This window comes from Ascaphus truei, chromosome 2 (assembly GCF_040206685.1).
Source record: "Ascaphus truei isolate aAscTru1 chromosome 2, aAscTru1.hap1, whole genome shotgun sequence".
Lineage (NCBI taxonomy): Eukaryota > Metazoa > Chordata > Amphibia > Anura > Ascaphidae > Ascaphus > Ascaphus truei.
The window spans coordinates 318,862,675-318,884,702 of record NC_134484.1 but is presented as its reverse complement, the minus strand read 5'-3'; the positions used below and the strand labels follow the sequence as shown (position 1 = coordinate 318,884,702).

The window sequence follows — 22,028 nt, the reverse complement described above, 5'->3', positions numbered from 1 at the left end:
ACTATTAACTGTGAGGATGCAATTACATCTACGGTATTATTATTATTATGCTTTACCAAGATTACTTCCTTTTTGCATACCTTACAGCGCCTGGTATCGGTATGAAAACATTTTAACTAACCTAACATCCCCACATAATTTAGTTTGTTATTTTGCTACATTGTTCATGATTACTAGCGCACAATATAATACTTTAGAGTCCTGTTAGAGGGCAGGTGGTGTAAATAAGACACCGATACAGACGTACAGTAGCAAGACTTCCTGTCTCCAGAGCCGAGGCTGAAAAAGCAAAAAGCCGCAGCTTTGGAGATAGTGCTGCTGCGACATCGCTGCGGGAGGGTTCCTGTTTCCTTATCGGACCCCCAACAGCAATAATCCTCCTGCACCAGGACATCCATGGTCCAGTCATGCAGCTTTCCCCCGGTGCCGGAGAACTCAAGTCTAACCTAGGTCTGCACAGTAATAGCACTAACCAAATATTGGCTACAAAAACAGAGCACAATACGCTCCTTTCTATAACCAAACATTGATCAAGTCAGCAAGCCCTTGATCAGAATTGAATGTCCCAACTCAGAATACTGTGAACCTGTCTGCCTCTTGCTTGGGTAGATTTTACCTCCATTCAAAAGGAAACCTTCAAAAATGAAAGGAAGCTAAAATCTTGCTAAGCAAGAGGAAGACAACTACATGAGGAGAAGGTGAGGGGTGTGCTGTTGTCAATTATACATTTGAAACAGTAGGAAATATACAATGCTTTGCTGTTAAACACAGCTTTTATTTTTATAGCCCAAAAAACATATGGGTTTAAATTCCTTAACTACATTAGGCATGTTAACAAATACCTGCAACAGCCAGACTGCCATTAGATGGAACTAAAGCAGCATAAAGTGCTGCATACACATCTGGTGCGACATAAATACAAATACACATACAAATATCTGGCTTCAAACATTTATATCCTCAAAAATAATGGAGATAATAGTTTCACCAACTACGAAGATGGCTATGTCCTAATTCAATTTGATATACTGTAGCTTCTTCTGTATTTGCATACAGTATGTGTATATATATATATACATCCATACACACACACACAGTGCTCAACAAATCCGGTCGTGGCGATCAGATTTTGCCTGCTGGCGACGGTGCTGTGGTTCTTACAATTCCCCAGCTCGGAAAAAAAAAATCCCCCTACCTGATTGGGCTGACTTGTGTTGGCGCAATGCCTGGACTTTTTTTTTTCTTTTGCGTGCAGCCAGGCTCTATATGAGCTGAGCAGTCAAGTCCGCGCTTCCTTTTCTGCACAGAGGTAAGTACTGTCTCATGCCCTCTCAAGCCTCTCCCTTGTCTCCCATGCCTCCCCCCCTTGTCTATGGTGTACTGTATGTGTGTGTTATTTTATATTCTGCCCCTCCATCTTGTGGCGGCTGCTCGCATGGTGCGGTGTCCCCCCTTCTGCACCTGGTCCCTATGGTTGCCCACCTGGGCGGAAGGTGGCGGAGGTGCGTCCGCGTGGGGGGGGGATGGGTGTTCCTTCCATTAGGAGGGGACAATGTGCTCCCTTGCCTCCCGGCACTCCTTTGCCTCCCGGTGCTCCTTGGTCTCCCATGGGTATACCGCCTGGGTTGTGGGAGATGGGCGCCCACATGCAAAAATATATATATACTCAAAAACAAATACTGTAGTAAATACCATTCTGTGGCTAACGAAATACTTTTATTTTTGCGAGCATTCGAGATACACTGATCTCTTCTTCAGCGAAGTTACAATTAATTAAGCCAAAAAAACTTTCTTAGAAATAAAGCAACTGGAATGTTATCTGTGGGTGAAGCCTACCCCTCCTCCCTGTGCAGTTTGCGATTTATGACTTAAGGTGTTAAATGGTCCCACAGTGTATACAGAGCTTTACAAAAGGTGTGTGTGGAGGGGGAGTGTATAACAATGTGGGAAGGTGTTGGAAAGTAAGAGGGTGTTGCATTTCTGTTCATGTGTGTGGCTACTACAGTATGTACTCCCTATTGGTATAAAATAAAATAAATTTCATACTGCACAGGGGGGAGGGTACACACACACACACACACACACACACACACACACACACACACACACACACACAAAAGAATCTCTTTAAATTAGACTGCGCCTATAACTGTTTTAATAATATGTGCAAATATACCAAAACCCTCAATTGGGGATATGACCAATAATTTTAAAGCAATATAATTCTACCGTACTAGTCAATATGAAATATATAGAATATATATGACTGCACAACAATACATATATATATATATATATATATATATATATATATATATATATATATATATGTATTGTTGTGCAGTCATATATATATATATACTAATACAACAGTATTGTGGATGGATAAAACATCCAAAGTTTTTGCCGTGTTATGAGTAAAAACTCATGCTCCAACATGAAACAGGAAACTGCTACACTTGTAGTGCTCTGCTCACACAATCATCTCATCACGTGTCCTTCCGAATGGGTGTTGCCACTTCGAGAGTCCTCCAGCAACCAGAAGCAGGCCAGCAGTGTTCCAAATAGGAAAAGTTCCCAAACGCCAGAGCAGAATACACACTCCTCCGGTGCAGCGAGTTGATTAATTACCACACTACTTCTCAGCCTCCCCTGAAGAAGTCAGTTTATTTGATGAAACGCGTAGGGAAGGTGTGCAGTGGATCTTTGTAAACGCTTGCTTTTGAACTGCTCGGTATTTCCACCGGTCCGGTATCCATTACTATCCGTGTGACGTCATCCGCTGGTCCGCCGCATCTACTATCCCCGATGGGAACCAAAGATCATCTGTTTGTGTGTACCCTGGGAGAGATTACTGCGGAGTGCCTGATACGTTAGTTCCTGCAGGCGGTGAGCAACGAAGGCAGCATTGTATCCAGTGGTGTCACGGAGTAATCACAGCAGCAAAGCGGAGTAATCACAGCAGCAAAGCGGCGTTTCCAGGTCCTTGGAGCATGAGTATATCTCATAACATGCTTTTATTTGTTCTATGTTTGTGAGTTCATTTTATTGAGCCTTTTTGGGAATTAAATATATCATTTTGCACAGTAATGCACTAGGATTTGGCGCTTCTTTTCTTCTATTTTTTCTATGCAGGTGGAGAGGGAGGTCGTTGTACCCTTACAAAGAGGCTGCCTGTTTCCTGATAGTGCTTTATTTTATTCCCCCATACTGGACACATTTGTTTGGACTCTATAGAACTATTTGCATTGAGCATTTACAGGAAGGTTCACAGCACAATATATTTTATATCTTTTATTTTATGCACTGCTAATTGGACATCGATATTCATGCAATTTTGGTATATATATATTTTTTTGATTCTTTTTAACATATTTTATTAATTCATTAATTAGTTTATACCATTATATTTTCGGGCACTTCACACATTAGCGCAGTCCTTTATTGTATATAATATATATATATATATATATATATATATATATATATATATATATATATATATATATATATATATATATATTATATACAATTACAATTACATTGTTGTCATAACACGGCAAAAACTTTGGATGTTTTATCCATCCACAATACTGTTGTATTAGTATATATATATATATATATATTATATATATATATATATATATATACTAATACAACAGTATTGTGGATGGATAAAACATCCAAAGTTTTTGCCGTGTTATGAGTAAAAACTCATGCTCCAACATGAAACAGGAAACTAAAATCAACAAAGAAAGGTAGCGCTAACCAACAAAGTGTAATGTAATATATAATATGTAATACCCTATGTGGAAGTAGTTAAACCCACAAAGGGGGCTGCCTAGGATACAAAAAACTGACCCCCTGGTCAAAACTATAGCATGGGAAGAGGGGTATCCAGAAGCGCCTAAACAGCTAATACAAGGTAGCTCCTCACGGTGTGCTTTAAAGAAAAGAAAAAGCACAACACATAGCGTAATACCGTAAAAATAGGACAAACAACATTTAAAACAACATATAATCAGCTGAAAACTGGACAGGTGAAATTACACAGTAAAACAATTTAATAACAATTAATAATACTCCATATTTTACATAAACACGTAAAAAGGACAATAAAAATGGATTGAAGTGCTCCGCAGCACCGATGGTGACAGTAGTAATGCCTACTCACCAGATGGAATGCGCCCTCAATCCAACGCGTTTCGTGTATCAAACACTTCGTCAGGGAGTGTTTGATACACGAAACGCGTTGGATTGAGAGCGCATTCACTTTTTACCTATTGGAGGTTTTTTATGCCATTTATTTGTGTCTATCAGTGACTCTGGACAGTTCCGGGACTTCTATCTCCCCCACACGGTGACTCATTCGCGTGCGACACTGATCCTATGCTGACACCGCTTGGTGACGTCACTGGTGTGCGTCTGGCGATCGAGGAGTGAGTGGCCGGTCGTGAGGCTCCCCTGCTGCGGTGGCTAGAGCCGGAGCAGTTCCTTCCTGTGTGGTGGTGGTCACTGTGCCTGCAGCTGGTGATTGAGGAGTAAGTTGCCGGTTGTGAGACTCCCTACTGCGGTGGCTGGAACCGGAGCAGTTTCTTCCTCTGTGGCGGCAGTTCCCCTGTGGCAGCGGTCGCTGTGCCTGCATCTTGCCGAACGGAGGTCCTGGATTGATCTACAAAATGGTCTGCAATTGTTCCACGGACCCTGCGGGAAGTGAGCTGATCCGGTTGACCCCTATCCAGAGCACAGAGTGGTAACATGTCCATAACATGTCCTGCCTAATTTTTACCATATTGATGTACGTGTGAGACTTACCAGTTTACCAATACAATTTTGTTTATATATTGCACAATGAGTTTTTTTGCGCTGTCTCTCTTTTTGTTTTTGCACTAGTTCGGTTTGTGGAGCGGTACCACGAGCGCAGCAGCATAATCTATTTTTTTGTAAACAGGTTATCATTGTTTATTTAATCACTTAGATCACTAAGCGCACAATATCACAATTTTTTGAGCGCAGATCACTTTTTTTCTTGGACAAAGATGGTATGGATTTGAAGGGATATCAAAAGACCAAGACAACAAGTAAGATGGAAGTTGAAATTAGAATATTTATTTGGAGCAACATGGAGGAGAAAAAGCTTGCAACTGCAGTACCTGGAAGATGATTGGGGAGGCCTTCCTCCACCTCCTCGCTCTCTCACCCCTCTATTTCTCTCCCCCTTCTCAAACTCACCCCTCTCATGCTCCCCCTTCACCTTTCTTGCTCACTCACAATCGCCCTTTCTCACTCACAATACCCTCCTCACTCCTCTCTCTATCACGCTCTCCCTCTCACACTCCCACCTCACTCCTCCACCTCCTCCTATCTTACACCCCCCTCTTTCACTCACTCACCTCCCTCCTCATCCCTCACTCAATGCCCCCCTTTTCTCACTAAGCCCACTCTCTCTCAAATCCCTCACCTTCTCTCAAATCTGACCCACCTCTCAAACTCAATCCCCCTCCCTCTTCAATTTCTCTCCCTCCCCTACTCACCCTCAATTCAATAAGATGGGAAGTTTACATCAGAATATTTATTGGAACAACATGGAGAAGAAAAGCTTGCAACTGCAGTACCTGGAAGATCATTGGGGAGGCACTTATCCAGCAGTCAAGAGCTGAGGATTGTAATAGAGATATATATATAGATATACAGTAGATATATAGATATCAGTATAGGACTCAACATGCGGTGAAACAGAGAGGGTCACTGTATTTCTGCCCTGGATTTATTCACAGGAGTTGGAGCTGATTAGATTCAATAGGAACATTTTCTGGTCCTACTGGCTTTGCTTATCTAACAAATTGTGATGTGCAAGGCCGCCAACAGAAATCATGGGGCCCAGGACAAATGAAAGGAGGAAACACCCCCCCCCCCCCAACCCATAGCGCACCTACCAGAAAAAAAAAATTTTATCGCGCAACTTTTACTTAAGTGTTCTCTTTTTTTTTTTAACTTTCTTTTTTATTGGTTTTTGTATACATACATGGGAAAAAGAAAATAATGTCAACTTTTGTAGTACGCAAACAAAAAACTCTTTGGGACATACAACACTCAACGGATGACGTGATGGGGAAACGACAAGACATCACAACCACTCGAACATGACTACACAGGAAAGTGGGGAAGGGGAAAGTTAGGGTGGGGGGGAGAGGGGGGGAAGGGGTCAGGCGATGATTCTCCATCCTTTTTTCTTCTTCCATCCGTGGCCACTGGCTGACTGCCACTTCTGTGGTGCTGCCTCATCACCTCGATTTGTGCTGTACTGCCTCTGCCATACTATTTCTGCCCAGGGGAACCCTACGTCTAGTCCGCCCGTCTCGTCTCTCTCCAGGGCACCCTTCAAAGGAGAACTCACTTCCTTCAAATTACAGCCAAATTGTGGCATCAGTCACCCCTTGGATTTAAGTGTTCTCTTTTAATTAAAATACGGGAAAAAAAACATAATGCAATCGGTTAATTTTAATATTTTCCACAAAAGACAAAGATACCCAATGCTACATCCAATGTAACAAAAGGCCTTGGGGGGATTCAGTATGGGCCTGGGGGGGGAGGGGTTAAGTATGGGTGACAAACTGGCTGGGTCGGTGACTGACTGCCTGGGTGGGTTTGACTTACTGACTGTCTTGACTGCCTGAGTGACAGCCTGGGTGGGTGACTGTCATTGAGTGACTGCCTGGGTGGGTGACTGACCTTGACCGCGGTGGTGGGTGCTGCTTCCTGCTTCCCTGCCCACTAGACGCTTCGTCCATTGTTTTTGCCTAGCTTCCCCCCCATGCTCCCGATCCCCGTGGCTGCTGCAAGGGGCGGGAGGTAGGCTCGGAGGCCTGGGGGGTGCAGGAGGTGGGCTGTGGGGGCGCAGGAGATAGGCTGAGGGGGAGACGAGACTGGTGTGCTAATTCCCGCCTGAGTATTTCCCCCCCCCTGCCACTGGTCTCCGCAGCTGCTGGGAGGCTGGCGCGGGGGGAGCTGGTTTGGTGGGCGCGGGGAGAGCTGGATTGGTGGGCATGGGCTTGCCACGGTGCTTCCCCCCTTCCCAAGTTGGGAGCGGGCCCATAGGCAGCAGGCCAGACACCCTACTTGCCCTGCGCATTCGCGCCGAGACCTCTGCACTGCGCATGCGCATCGCCGGCATTTTTTTAATGACACTTTTTTAATGAAATGGGCACGGCCGCACAGGCCCCCTGACTCACCGGACTCGGGACTCCAACCCGCGGCAGACCCACCCTGTTGGCGGCCCTGGTGATGTGCTACGTAATATGTTGCCTTATAATATGGTATAACAAATAATAATAAACAACTAATGGGTACCAATCAGATCGCTCTATTCTTTTGCATTTTCTGTGCACTAGCCACCCTACCACAACTACAGTATAATACACATTTAAATAATAAATACCGATCCTGCATGGTTCTCAACTAGTAATAAAACTGCCATAATGAACATGATGTATTCCTGTAACTGTTGGTAATCTTACTTTATAGTTATGTACAGATGTTAGCCAGGGGTATTAGAACCTTATTTTTTTTTTAGCTGTTACAGGATTTTATTGTGAGACATTGTAATAAGCCTAATATCACCATGACAAAAACTATACAGTACATACTAATATGTTCAAACTATAATCTGTGATTTCAGGGTCTATGAAATATCTGCTGCTATTTGGCAAGTATTTTGGCCTCAGACAAATACAATGGGATCCATTATAATGTGTGTCTAATGTTAACTCTTCCATTAACCAGTTCCCCCCAAAAACTGATTCATGAGAGGTAAAAAGTGAAAAAAAAAAAAAAAAAAGAGCGTGATAAATTGAAGCTGGATCAAATGTTTCTCTAACATCGCAAGCCATTCACCATTATTAATGACAATTTGCTTTAACGGACAATCATGATCAATAGTGGCTGCTGTTGCACTTTAATGAATAGAGAGACAATTTTATGGCAAAATTGATTTTTGCATTATTGACGTACAACCATCCACTAATTCTCCTTTCAAAAAGAAATCAGAAAAATTAAGCATAGAAGGTTGGGATGCCTTTTCTTCAACCCCATAGGAAGCTTGGCTACATACTGTAATGATTTCCACAGATAATGCAGCCTCCTCCTTCTCATGAGTATTATAATGTATGTATGTATCTTTATTTATACAGTGTAGCACCATCCATGTACATTGCGCTTCACAGCAGTAATACACATGACATAATAATTTAACACATAATGGGAATAAGAGCTTCAGACATAAAAGTAACATTAGGAAAAGGAATCCTTGCCCCGAAGAGCTTACAATCTAAGTGAAACCCAATTTTCCATCTGTTGTGATTAATTGTAAGAATATTTTTCAGTGAAAGAAGATGAATTTAATATAAAATACCTAGAAGCCAGATAAAAAAAATTAGGAGCCAGTGTGTTAGGTGTGGGAGTGACACACACACAGACTGACACACTGACATACACACACACACACATACACACACAGACTGTCCCACTCTCTCACTTACACACACAAACACAAACACTCCCTCATTCTCACACACTCTCCTACAGACACTCTTCTTCTCTCCTCCTGCCACAGTGTGCATTGAGAGCAGGGGCGAGGAGAGTTCTGGAAGGCTCTGACTAGCTCCACCCATAGCCCTCTGTCAACCTCTACATCCTGCTCTCTAACACCTACCTTCCCCCCCCCCCCCCTCCACTGCCTCACCTAACTGAGTGTCGGTGACTTGACCTATAAATCAACTCTGCTGCCTGTCCCAGCACATCAGATTTGACTTTGATGTGACTGGGGAAGTCTGTTATCGGTCACAGCGGTGATTGTTAACAAGTGAGTCATTACGAGCCTGGGGGAAATTTTAGGTTTCCATCCCTGGTATAAAAACTTGTCTTTTCAAAATGAAATTAAATAGTGCGCTAAGAATTAATTTACTTAAATATTTATCTGTATGGGTCAATTAATTAAACTCTTTGGCCAAAGCATTATAAGCCAGCAGCCACGTCACAGCATAACCACTGTGCAGGTCCTAACATTAACCATGAAACTTCTCATCTACCTCTATAATGGAGGGAGAAATGTCTTAATAAACAATTTTTCCACAGGTGCATGAAAAAACTTGTTACTTAAAAAGTGGGAAGGGTGAGCTATAAAATAGGGATGAGGGGTCACTAACCGCCGAACAACTGTTACCAGTTGACAATTAATAAACTTATGAGAGGATAAACAGATACGTATTTAACTATATACTTTGGATGTTGCATTGGGGCTTTTTGTTTTTTGTTGTATACAGTATTTTTGGTCACACCCAATAGCACTCCTATTGACACAAATATATACAGTATATATGTGGTGGGTGTTGGGTTCTGAGCTTCCCGGTATTGTGCGTGTGTGAATTAATTTACTTACCTGAACTCATTAGCTACATATGTTGGAATTGTCTTACATTCTTTGCATGTTTTCTGTATGGAGCATGTCATGTTATATTATTTGTGCATAAATATCATTGCAAGTGGTAGAGGAACCCATTTAAAAAGTACATGAATTATGAAGATATATATATTTAGATATATCTTCATAATTCATGTACTTTTTAATATATATATATAATTTAATATATATATATATATATATATATATATATATAATTTCCTCTTGCTACTATCCTCTTACCATTAATCAAATGCAGAATTCATCAATTACACACAGTAAATTGTTGACTGATGGACCGTCAACTGAACGACTACTGTATGATCATACATACAGTTGTGTGAAAAATAAAGTACACCCTCTTTGAATTCTATGGTTTTACATATCAGGACATAATAACAACCATCTGTTCCTTAGCAGGTCTAAAAATTAGGTAAATACAACCTCAGATGAACAAAAACACGTGACATATTACACTGTGTCATGATTTACTTAACAAAAATAAAGCCAAAATGGAGAAGCTATGTGTAAAAAACTAAGTACACCCTTACTGCTTCCATAGGAATTAAGATGCTAAGTAGCAGACAGGTGCTGCTAATCAAATGCCCTTGATTAATTGATCATCAGCAAGTGTGACCACCTCTATAAAAGCCGAAGTTTCAGCAGCTTGCTGGTCTCGAGTATTCAGGTGTGTGTTAACACAATGCCAAGGAGGAAAGAAATCAGCAATGATCTTAGAGAAGCAATTGTTGCTGCCCATCAATCTGGGAAGGGTTATAAGGCCATTTCCAAACAATTTAAAGTCCATCATTCTACAGTAAGAAAGATTATTCAAAAGTGGAAAACATTCAAGACAGTTGCCAATCTTCCCTCGAGTGGACGTCCCAGCAAATTCACCCCAAGGTCAGACCATGCAATGCTCAGAGAAATTGCAAAAAACCCAAGAGTTACATCTCAGACTCTACAGGCCTCAGTTAGCATGTTAAATGTTAAAGTTTATGACAGTACAATTAGAAAAAAGACTGAACAAGTATGGTTTGTTTGGAAGGGTTGCGAGGAGAAAGCCTCTTCTCTCTAAAAAGAACATGGCAGCACGGCTTAGGTTTGCAAAGTTGCATCTGAACAAACCACAAGACATCTGGAACAATGTCTTTTGGACAGACGAGACCAAAGTGGAGACGTTTGGCCATAATGCACAGTGCCACATTAGGCAAAACCATACACAGCATATCAGCACAAACACCTCATACCAACTGTCAAGCACGTGGTGGAGGGGGCTGATTTGGGCTTGTTTTGCAGCTACAGGACCTGGGAACCTTGCAGTCATTGAGTCGAGCATGAACTCCTCTGTATACCAAAGTATTCTAGAGTCAAATGTGAGGCCATCTGTCTGACAGCTAAAGCTTGGCCGATATTGGGTCATGCAACAGGACAATGATCCCAAGCACACCAGCAAATCTACAACAGAATGGCTGAAAAATAAAAGAATCAAGGTGTTGCAATGGCCCAGTCGAAGTCCAGACCTCAACCCTATTGAAATGCTGTGGCGGGACCTTAAGAGAGCTGTGTATAAGCAAATGCCCGCAAACCTCAATGAACTGAAGCAACGTTGTAAAGAAGAGTGGGCCAAAATTCCTCCACAACGATGTGAGAGACTGATAAAGTCATACAGAAAACGATTACTTCAAGTTATTGCTGCTAAAGGTGGTTCTACAAGCTATTGAATCATATTATATTTATTTTTGTTAAATAAATCATGATACAGTGTAATATGTCATGTGTTTTTGTTCATCTGAGGTTGTATTTACCTAATTTTTAGACCTGCTAAGGAAAAGATGATTGTTATTATGTCCTGATATGTAAAACCATAGAATTCAAAGAGGGTGTACTTTCTTTTTCACACAACTGTATGGATGTACTAATAAGAAATGTTTGCATCTACTTGCAATTGTTGTTTAATATTGCATATCATATACAGTACACATGTGAGCCACAGAAAACATCCAAACTACACCTCTAACTCCATCCCAAGTGTCAATTTTATCTTAGTGAAAAGACACAACACAAAAAATGTGTCTACACAACACAAAAAAAATGGTTGTATTCATTGGCACACGGGAGACGGACTATCTAGCGATTCTTCTGTGTGTCTGTTCTATGACAAAATCCCTTATAATGATGCTTTAAACAAAGCCCCAACCAGTGGGGACCCGGGCCTTTTTCCACTTGAGCTTATCATTTGTTGCAAAGCCTCTTACCTTAGATTTGGATTTCATGAACGGAAATCCTACACTGCACTTGAGGAAGTCAGCTTCCAGCAACTCACAGGAAATGCCCAGCTCTTCCTAAAAGATAAGAATGATGGATTTATTTAAAGTAGACCAGAAAAAAAATGTGTTTGTTCGAAACTTTATACAGTAAATAAAAATATCACTTGTGGTTCATTTACATGTCGCAGACAGATCTGCAACCAGGTCTTTCCCCTCTATCGCTTAGCAGACAATGCTTCCACTGTAGCCAGGAATTCTGGGTAATAACATGCAAATGAGCACAAAGTGCAAACTTAAATTGGCAATTTATGCTATGGTAGACCATAGAGCAAGACCACCACTGTCATGTCAAAGGGACTTCCGTAGTCCAGTAAAAAGCTACATTAGTAAGAGCTGTGTTGGTTCCAGCATTTTCAGTACAAAACATGAGGCTAAGGCCCCGCTCCCAGAGTCAGCGCACCTGCGCTGCTGACAGGCGGTGCGCTGAGATACAGAGACCGCGATCTGCGGTCTGTAGGGAGCGGGAGCCGGAGCGGGAGGTGGGCGGGAGGTGGGAGGTTTGATCGGGAGGTGGGCGGGAGGTGGACGGTTTGACAGGGAGGGGGGGCGTGGCTTGAGCGGAGGGACCCGCTACTCTCCCCCCCCCCTCCCTCCACGGACTCGGGCTGGAGCTGGAAGGTAAGTTTAAACACACACACGCAGGCACTCATTCATACACGCGCACACACACACAGGCAGGCACTCACGCACTCATACACACACACGCGCGCACACACAGGCAGGCACTCACGCACTCATACACACACACACACACAGACAGAGGCAGGCACTCGGGCACACACACACACAGACAGGCACTCACGCACTCAGACACATACACACACAGACAGGCACGCACTCAGACACACACACAGAGAAAGGCACTCACCTGCTGTCACTCCACACTCCTCCCCGCTCCCCGAAGCCTCTCCTCCTCCCGAAGCCTCCCCTCCCCATTGGCTCACAGCCACACACGTCACGCGTCAACGCTAGGAAACACCATTCTCTGGTGTCTCCAGCGGCTGACGCGCTACAGCGTGTAGTCAGCTGTGCAGCCAGTGGGGACCGGGACCGGCTCGCGAGGATTCCCCTGCTGGTGGGGAACTCGCTACATTGCCGCCCGCGCCAACGAGCGCAGCGGGACCGAGGCCTTATTCTGCATGTGTTTGAACATTGTTATGACAACATTCCGCTTACTGTTGCTCTGAATGGACTTTGATGGTCCATTAAAAAGTATCACAGCCTACAACAAATCTGCACTTATGTAGGAGCAGTATAGCTTCTATGTTTTTAAATTAGGCTAGTATACAGGTACAGTACACATACAGTTGATAAGTGTTCTAAATTTCCCTATTAATGCTTAGTTGTTTTTGTAGCTTGATGCATAGGTACATAGAAGATGTCCCTTCCTCTAAACAACCTAAATAAACTAACAAATAAACATTTACAGATGTTTACACCTTAACTGCTCCCTTTTTGAGGTATGCCCAGGCATACTGCAGTATTTTGTGGCAACATTACAATGAAATCTTATGGAAACTCTGTGATATTCATAGGCATGCCTGCGTGTGTTGAGGTATCTGAGGAAACACTAAGGCTTGCTACATCAAATAAAGTACACAGCAGTTCTTAACATAGATGATCTTGGAAAGAACTCCTTTGCGAGCAGCACTAGAGATACAGGTTAAAAAATCCTCACTGATTCTGTATAGCAAATTATTGTGTATTTCCATATAGCTGCACATCCTTTGCTAGTTGGTTCTAATGCTTACGTTTAGATCGTAACACACATGAGACTAAAGTTGATCAGCGTTTGGTTCGGTTGCAACCACTTGGGTTTAAGTTAAAATATCAAATGGTGAGCTGTAACCCGATATGGTTACCCAAGGACACAAGGTGATGGTCAACAATTGTTATTCGCTATAAGAGAAGGAAGGAAGAGAGCAAGGTTGCCTTGCAAGCAGCAAGGTTTTTAGAATATGGTAAAGATGTGTGGCCCACTGGAGTTTCCTGAATGTAACACTGTTCATTATTGTACAGTCAACTACTGTAGTTTAGCTCAGGCACAAAAGGGAATGATAAGACCTTTTATGAAGAGCAGCCTTGTAATGTGAGGGTGTGTATGATTTACAGTACAGTGCCTTTAATCTCTTAACATGAAGGGGGAAAGACAGCCTCCTGGGAGGAAGTAGATAACAACTAGTCAAAAGGTCTTAGTCTCTCATCTGGCATACGAAGGGCTATTATTTAGGCAATCATTACCGAGGCCAGAGTGATTTCGGCTGATTGATGCTCTTTCCTGTATTTCGATAAATAAAAGACACATTATTTCAACATCTATTAAAGGTCCAGTTCCACAATAGATTAAAACGAACTCATGGCTGTTATACTGTATGTTCTTTGGTTTAAGTTGCAATTGGTGATTTAAAGGAGCAATTCATGCTTTTTTTTTTTTAATTACTGTTTTTTAACATAGAAATGAAGCAGGGGCTCGCTGGAGCTAACCCCCATTTATTTAAGCTCCGAGGGACCCCTGCAAAGTTTACAGCTCCCGCGGTCCAATACAAAGCTGAACCTGAAGATGTCACAGCTTCCTATTGGCTTGCCAGACGCGGGAGCTTTGAAACTCCGTCATAACGTGAACCCTGCTAGCTGAGCAGAGCAGCAACAGGCACCCCCCATGGAGTTCTGTATCTCTGGGAGCAGGGGTCCCCAGAGCTTAAATTAATGAGGTTCAACTTAAAAAAAATCCTGCTTCATACCTATGTTAAACAAAATTGCCCAAACAATTGACAGCTTGGATTGCCTCTTTAAATAACAATGTAAATGTATTTATTTTTACTTTTTACACTTTTAACATTTCTACAGGAATATGTTTTTTTTTTCTCTTTTGTTTTAAGATTGTTTGTGGAAAGCTCTTGCCTACAGTTTCTGCTTTGGTTTCATGCTCAGGGGGGCAAGATACTAAAAGTATATGAGTTAAACTCATACAGTATATGCTTCTGGAAGGGGCAGGGAGGATGCTGCATTAAGCAAGCATATAATTGTCTCTAATTGCGTAGAGATCAATCACCGGATTCAGCATATTACACATATCACTGCCCCTAGTTCATTCTGGCCCTAAATGACACTGAAGCCATTAGCACAGCATTTTATCTGCAGTAGATGCTTTACAGAACAATGATGTACATTCTCTTGGGATAACAGAAATCCAAGACAAGTATAATATTTCCTTAGTTGTTTATGTAAGGAACACCAATGCAAAACAATTTGAGGTTGTTGTATATTTTATTCTTTGTTTAGTAATTGTTTATTTTCTAGTAATTGACTGCCTTCCAAACTGTTCTTTACATAACTTGATTTAGGTGGAATATGTATGGGCCAAAGAGGTGAGTTGTAAATGAATGGTTTGTTTAAAAAATACTCTGGGATTACAGAGTAAATTAGCCCAGTGCCATAAAAATAATCTGAATGTGCACAGCTAAGGTTTATTAAAGCAGCAATTCCCTCCAGAAGTCTATATGAGTTTAACTCATACAATATTAGCATTTTGGCCTGAGCATGTACTGTACTGCTTTTTTTATGTTTCTCTTGCTTCTGTTACGATAGAATCTTTTACATTGCACTGGGCCAGTGGTCTGCAGCCACCCAAGGAAGAAGAGCCCTTTTATAAAAAAATAACTTTCTCCAAAATATTCAGAGAGCCGCAACACATGCATGAATATTACACCCCCACAAACAAATATATATATTGTACACACACTAATAGGCATATAGTGTACAGTACAAGCATTAATATATGATAAAATATGTGGGGGAATAAAAGGCATCTCACAATAATAAGTCCCTTTATTTATTTATTTTTCATTGTTTTTCCGTGCAAAACAGTGTCATTTAAAAATACACAATACAGTACATACATACATACGTAAATACATACACTACCCCCCAAAAAAAGACCTACACGACCCCCCCAATACACACACTACTCCCCCAAATACACACACACACACTACCCCCCAAATACACACACACACCCCCTACCTCCCCCAATATGTACACACACACACACATACTACCCCCCAAAAAACACAAACACACTGCACCCCCCCCCCAATACACACACACATACACACACATACACACGTACATCAGGCCTCTCTCCCTCATTGGCCTGTTAGTGGCTGGAGGGGGGGAGCCTGGCCGTCGCTTGTTGAGCCTCTTGTTGCCGTCACGCCCGATGTCTCCCCAGTTGCTTGCCTGCCTCTCTCCTGTACTGTCCCACGCATTGGCTCTGTGACGTCGGCTCGCACCGGAAGTTGTACTTCCAGTGTGCACCGGCATGAGACGTGGGACAGTACAGGAGAGAGGCATGAGAACAGCTGTGGAGACATCGGGCCCGGTGGCAACAAGTGGCCTGACCAGCGCCAACCGGGTCCCCCTGCAGCCACCGCCAGGATAGTAAGGGAAAGAGGCAGCTGCTGCTGGGGGTCGGCAACCTGCAGAGAGCCACAAGTAGGAGCGGAAAGAGTTGCATGCGGCTCGGGAGACACAGGTTGCCGACCCCTGCAGTGGGTTCTGGGGAGAAATCAATTTTAACCTCCCAGACACTTAATTAATAAATTCACAGCTCTCCTCTGTACACTATACAATCTTGTAACCAACACAAGTAATGCAAGTATTAGTTGCATTTAATAGCAAGATCACGCAACGTTTCTGGGGTAACCCCGTTAATCTTTATTATAACCGTCCTGCTACATGTTTCATCACAATCATCATCAGCCTTTATCAATGCACTGCTGGATGAAGACCTCCCCAATAATCTTACTGGTACTGTGGTTGCAACCCTCTCTTTTCCACGTTGCTCCAACACATTTTCTGATTTCATCCTCACTTACTTTCAGTCTTTGTCTTGCTCTTTTAAACTCTCCTGGAATCCAGTCAAGTACCATCCTTGTCCAAGGATGGTAATTTTTCTTTGTAATATATCCTGACATCTACCATGTTCATTTCTTCACGCTTGTGATGATGTTCACAGACTTTTGTTTTGATTTTGAAACCATTCATTATATTTCCTGTCTCTTCAGGTAATACCCAGCATACATCCTCCATACTTCTTTTGCGTTGTCTGAAGCTTCTGAATTATCTTTGCATTTAAGGTTCAAGTTTCGCATCCATAAGTGAGCACAGGCAGAATACACAGGTCAAAAACTACACAGGCCTTCTTGAGGCAGAGTGGAAAGTTCCCTTGAAATATTGTCTTGTTTGTTCCAAAAATGTATTTTTTTTTTGCATCGGATTGAAGCCGGGAGTCTCCGGAGCTGATATGCATTAATATCAGTTCCAGAAACCCCCCGGCTTCCATCCTATGTAATAGAAATACATTTACAAGAAGCTTTATTACCTTAGTGGCTAACCACTAAGGTAATGAGGGGGTTAAACACTAGTGCCCTGTGTATTGGATGTAGCGGGGGTGGGTGAAGGTGGTATTTGGCACGTGGTGGGTGTTTATGCCTACCGGGAGGAGTTATCCCCTTCATTACCTTATCGGTTACTACCGCTAATGTAATGAAGGGGTTAACCCCCTCCTGCTACTTACCCGGTAGACATAAACACCCACTATGGGCCAAATACCACCTTATCCCACCCCCACTACCCCCAATAAACATTAAAACCCAATACTAGTCAATACACCCATTTATTGCCTTCAATGGGAGCAAAGATAACCACAATAGCAATGAATGGGCACCCCCTCTACTCTCAATAAAACATATGACTGAGCAGTATGACTGAGCCACTAATTGAGCCAGCTGTGCTGAAGTAGGGATATCCTGAAAACCTGGCCTGTTTGCGGCCCTCGAGGACTGGAGTTGTGCAGGCCTGCATTACAGTAATGGTTGCCCATTGACTGCCAATTTGTTTATGTATGCCCCTTTCGGGCTATAGATAAACAGTGACAAGCAATGTATTTTTTGACAAATGCTTGTTTTTATTTAATTGTTATGTATTGTATTTTGTGACTTTTTTTTAGGTTGCCCATTTATTCATGTCCATGGTTTAACACTGTGCCAATCAATGGGTAGCAGGGGTGGGGGTAGTTGTCCTAGAGAGTGTGTTTACGCCTCCCGTGTGGTTAGCGAGGAAGGGGGTGTTAACCCCATTAATTACGATAGCAATTACTAACCGCTAAAGGTGATTAAGGGGTTAGTGGCCATTAGTTTGTTTTTTGATTGTACTGTTGCTGCCCACGGAGGACATGGATGCAGAGGTTGGTGATGAGGATGGCCTTCATCCTGGCAGGGATAAGTAGAACTTTAATTTACTTTATGCTGGCTGGATAAGGTTTTATTTGTAATGGGCAAATGAGCTATTATCCATATCTGGATAATAGTCATTTTGCCCATTATTGTACTATATACAGTATGTTGGGAGCGTTGTTGGGGGTAGAGGAGGTGGGCAGTAGGGTTGTTGTATTTTTTAATGTTTCTTGGGGGAAGAGGAATTGGGTGAAGGGGGTAGTTGCCCCAAGGCTGCATGGGTGGATAGGCCTCTCAGGTGGGTAGTGGGAGTGATTAATCCCTTCATTACCATAGTGGTTACCACCACTATGGTAGTGAAGGGGTTAACTCCTACCACAACCTTCCCGGCAGGCCTAACTACCCACCCTTGGGAAACTACCCCTTTCATCTACCCCCTTTACCCCCAACAAACCAGGAACTCAGGTTTAACCCCTTCAGTGCCTTAGCGGCTAGCCGCTGAGGTAATGAAGCTGTTTTTAATTTACATTTTAATAACACTATTTTAGCAGGGGATCTCCAGAGCTGAACCGCATTGATTTCAGCCCCGGGACCCCCAGCTTCTTGAGTTACAGGTATGGGTTGCCGGCATCCCCATGCAATGCTTAAATCTCCCGCGTCACGTGACTGGGAAATTTAAACGCACAGGAGATAACGGCACCCCGTAACGCGGGGCCTGTAACTCGGGAAGCAGGGGGTGCCCGATGCTGCAATCAATGCGGTTCAGCTCCGGAGACCCCCTGCTACATACACGGTTATTAAAATGTAAATAAAAGCAGTGCGATCGCCTGTGGGAGCTATGCAGGGAGAAGTGCAGCTCTCACCGTGCAGATCTTACAGACTGCGGCCAGATCGCACGGGGGAGAACTTTGAGATAGGCTGATATACCATCACTGCTATCCCGAGCAGGATTGGCATTTTCCTACCTCACGGTGTGTGACTTGTGGAAATGCTTTCAGATTCTTTCTGAATACCGTGATAACACAAATGACAAACCGTTCAGTGGGAACATGCCACACCGTTCAAGATGGCAGCAAAGTTATGGGAAGCTACTAGAATAGGTCCCATAGTCTTGTAATTCTTGTAGTTCTATTTCATTTATTTCAATCTTTGCAGACTTGACACATTTGTTGAACATCACTTTGGTCTTGCTTAGGTTCATTTGGAGGCCCAAATCCTTACTTGCTTCAGCTAGTTCTCCAATTTCTTGCTGCCAGTCTCTGGACATGTGGCAAAAACAACAATGTCATCTGCAAATCGTAGGTGACTCAAATATTCAGTGTTTATATTGATTTCTTTTTCTTCCTTAATGTTTTGAACAATTCTTCAAGTGTTGCAATGAAAAGTTTTGCTTACATGGCGCCTCCCTACCTTGCTGATCCTTATCTTATTTGTATCTTCATGTAATCTAATGGTTGATCTGGCATTCACATAAATATTCTTTATAATTTCAATGTACACTTCTTGAACATTTTGTCTTCTTAATGCATCTAGGACCACTGAGGTGAGACAGAATCAAATGCTTTTTCGTAATTTATGAACCCCAAACTGAGTGGTAGATTATATTCATTACTTTGGGAACGCACTTCTTGTACGACTTGGATGTGGTCCATTGTGTTGTATCCACTGTGAAATCCCGCTCGTACTCCAAGTCTGCTGTAACCGATTATTTCACTAATGTTGGAAATTATATTTGTTAGTAGGCTCATTGGTCTGTACTTCTTGAGATCTTCTTTGTCTCCTTGTTTGTGGATGAGGATAATTATGGCATTGCTTTGTAATTGTCCAGCTCTTCAATTAGCATGTAAAGAGTTGTGTCATGATTTTTTCTACTTCTTTCCCAGCTTCTTTCAAGATTTCAGTTGTAATGCCATCTTTCCCGGGAGTCTTCCCAATCTTTATGGATTTTATTGCTTTTTCAACTTCATCTAGAAGGACATATGGTAAATCATTGGTGGTTTCTTCTTGCTTGTCCTATACTACATTACGCCCCACGTTATCTGTGTTTGTATACAATTTCATGTAGAAGTTTTCAACCTTCTTTATGATAAGTGCACAGTCTTTTACTGTTGATCCATAGTCTTGCTTGAGTGCAGTGATTTGTTTCTTCCCCATCCTCAAATCACTGCTTTGTCTTATCTTCTTTAAGCTTTTGGTATCTTCAATAGTCTTCTTCACCATATCACAGATACATTTTTTTACATCTTAAGTTGTACTTGCAGAGCTCTGCATATTCAATTCTTATTCTTTTTTTGCGATTTCTTCTGAGCGTTCATCTTTAATCTTCATAAATTCTTCATAAGCATTTGTTAAAATGTCCCCATGTATTTTTTGATCAAACTGAAGCAATTTCAAGTTCTAATTTAGATGCTCTGCTATTATTGATGTTGATTGTTGTCGTCTTCTTTTTAATACGTTTTCTACTTTCAGATGTAATCTGCAGCGAAGCAGCCTTCACTCCTTGTGTCAAAATGGTTAAGGACTGTGCTGTCTTCATTCATGTGTTTCTTGCCAGTTAGAATATACGTAATACATTTAATTTTGGACTCCATTGGGTCCATTACATGTCCATTTTCTGTTTGGATTCTTCTTGAAGAATGAATTCATGATCAAGTTTTCACATTCTGCAAATTCTAACAATCTGTCCCCACGTTCATTCCGTTTACCATAGCCATACTTATGCTTCTTCTTTCTGGCGGGCACCAATCTTTGCATTGAAATCTCCCATAACGATCTTGGTGACAATTTCCTTTGTTGTTAAGTTGGTTGATTGCATGGTAGAAGTCTTCCACTTCACTGCCTGCGTGACTTGATATTGAAATATACACTTGGAATGTTTGAAGCCTGTATCTCTTTGCTAACTGAATGATCATTCTGGCTGCTCTTTCTGAAGAGCTTTCATACTCCACTATGATGTTTCTCCATCTCTTGTTAATGATGCCTACTCTACTGATTCTTTCATTATCTTGACCTCTGGAATAGAACAGATTTGGTATCTGCTTTTGATCTTAATGAGGCTTTCATCTTTTCTTCTAACTTCACTCAGGACAACCATTCCCATTTAATATTTCCAAGTTCATTTACCAGTTCTCGCAGTTGTAGGAAACTAGGTTTAGGATTGAATGACAGCTTTTGTTTAATCTCTGGGGTTTCTTAGCATCCTCTGCCTTCATCCTGAACGCTGTCAAGCCCAGGGACAATCCAGCCTCCAGAGAATGAGGGCCATTGCTTTTTTGTGTGATTCATATTTGGGGGATGAGGCCTCGCTTGCCATGCCGGCCTCATTTGCATGTTGGAAAGTACCTTTCCCACTTTAGCCGGGTATATTGTTCAAGCTTTCATAGTATGGTTAAACCTTCCAACAGAAGTACCACTTAACATCTTCCTGAACACCGGTTGCCACCTTCCAACCATTTTGAGGCATTCCTTTGAGGTAAGGATTTGAGCGAAGGATCTATGAATATATATATAATTACATTTAGATAAGGTGTTAAATGTCTGAGTGCTTTCCTTTTACTGCACCACTTTACTGGGTAGTGCTAAGGCTTGAAAACAACTGTGCATATATGTTCACTCCTAACCATGTACACTTTTTATAATACAGTATTCCGAAAGATTAAAATGTTCTCCATCCATAACCTTAGTGGTATCACTGGATAACAATATTATTGGAGTCCACCAATAACTCAATCACAGCATCTGCCACTAATGCTTTCACACCATCTAACCTGATACAGAAACTATAATACTGGGGAAATACTCTCCTCCTACCAGTTGTTACTATACTGAAAACCAGCATATAATCAATATAACGTGTTGCTTAAATTTTGTTTTCCCTGCTTGACATGCATGGTTCATGTCACTGGTGTAATGAAAAGGTTCTGAAAATTAAAATAACTGTGTGGAGTTTTTTGTGAACAAATGGTTGAATTGATACTTTCAAAAGGAACAGGTCATGTGACCTGT

General features: G+C 42.1%; 1 protein-coding gene and 1 long non-coding RNA gene across 5 annotated transcripts in view; one reads left to right on the top strand and one right to left on the bottom strand.

Annotated features, from left to right (window-relative positions):
• ITGA9 (integrin subunit alpha 9) overlaps positions 1-22,028 on the bottom strand; it is a 505,378-nt gene that overhangs the window by 134,404 nt on the left and 348,946 nt on the right. For both annotated transcript variants that reach the window (XM_075586544.1, XM_075586545.1), the window contains exon 19: positions 11,716-11,802. In XM_075586544.1, coding sequence (XP_075442659.1) covers positions 11,716-11,802 — 87 coding nt within the window. The remainder of the gene's footprint in view (positions 1-11,715; positions 11,803-22,028) is intronic.
• LOC142487350 (uncharacterized) overlaps positions 1-22,028 on the top strand; it is a 176,006-nt gene that overhangs the window by 140,884 nt on the left and 13,094 nt on the right. The gene's annotated exons all lie outside the window — the stretch shown is intronic.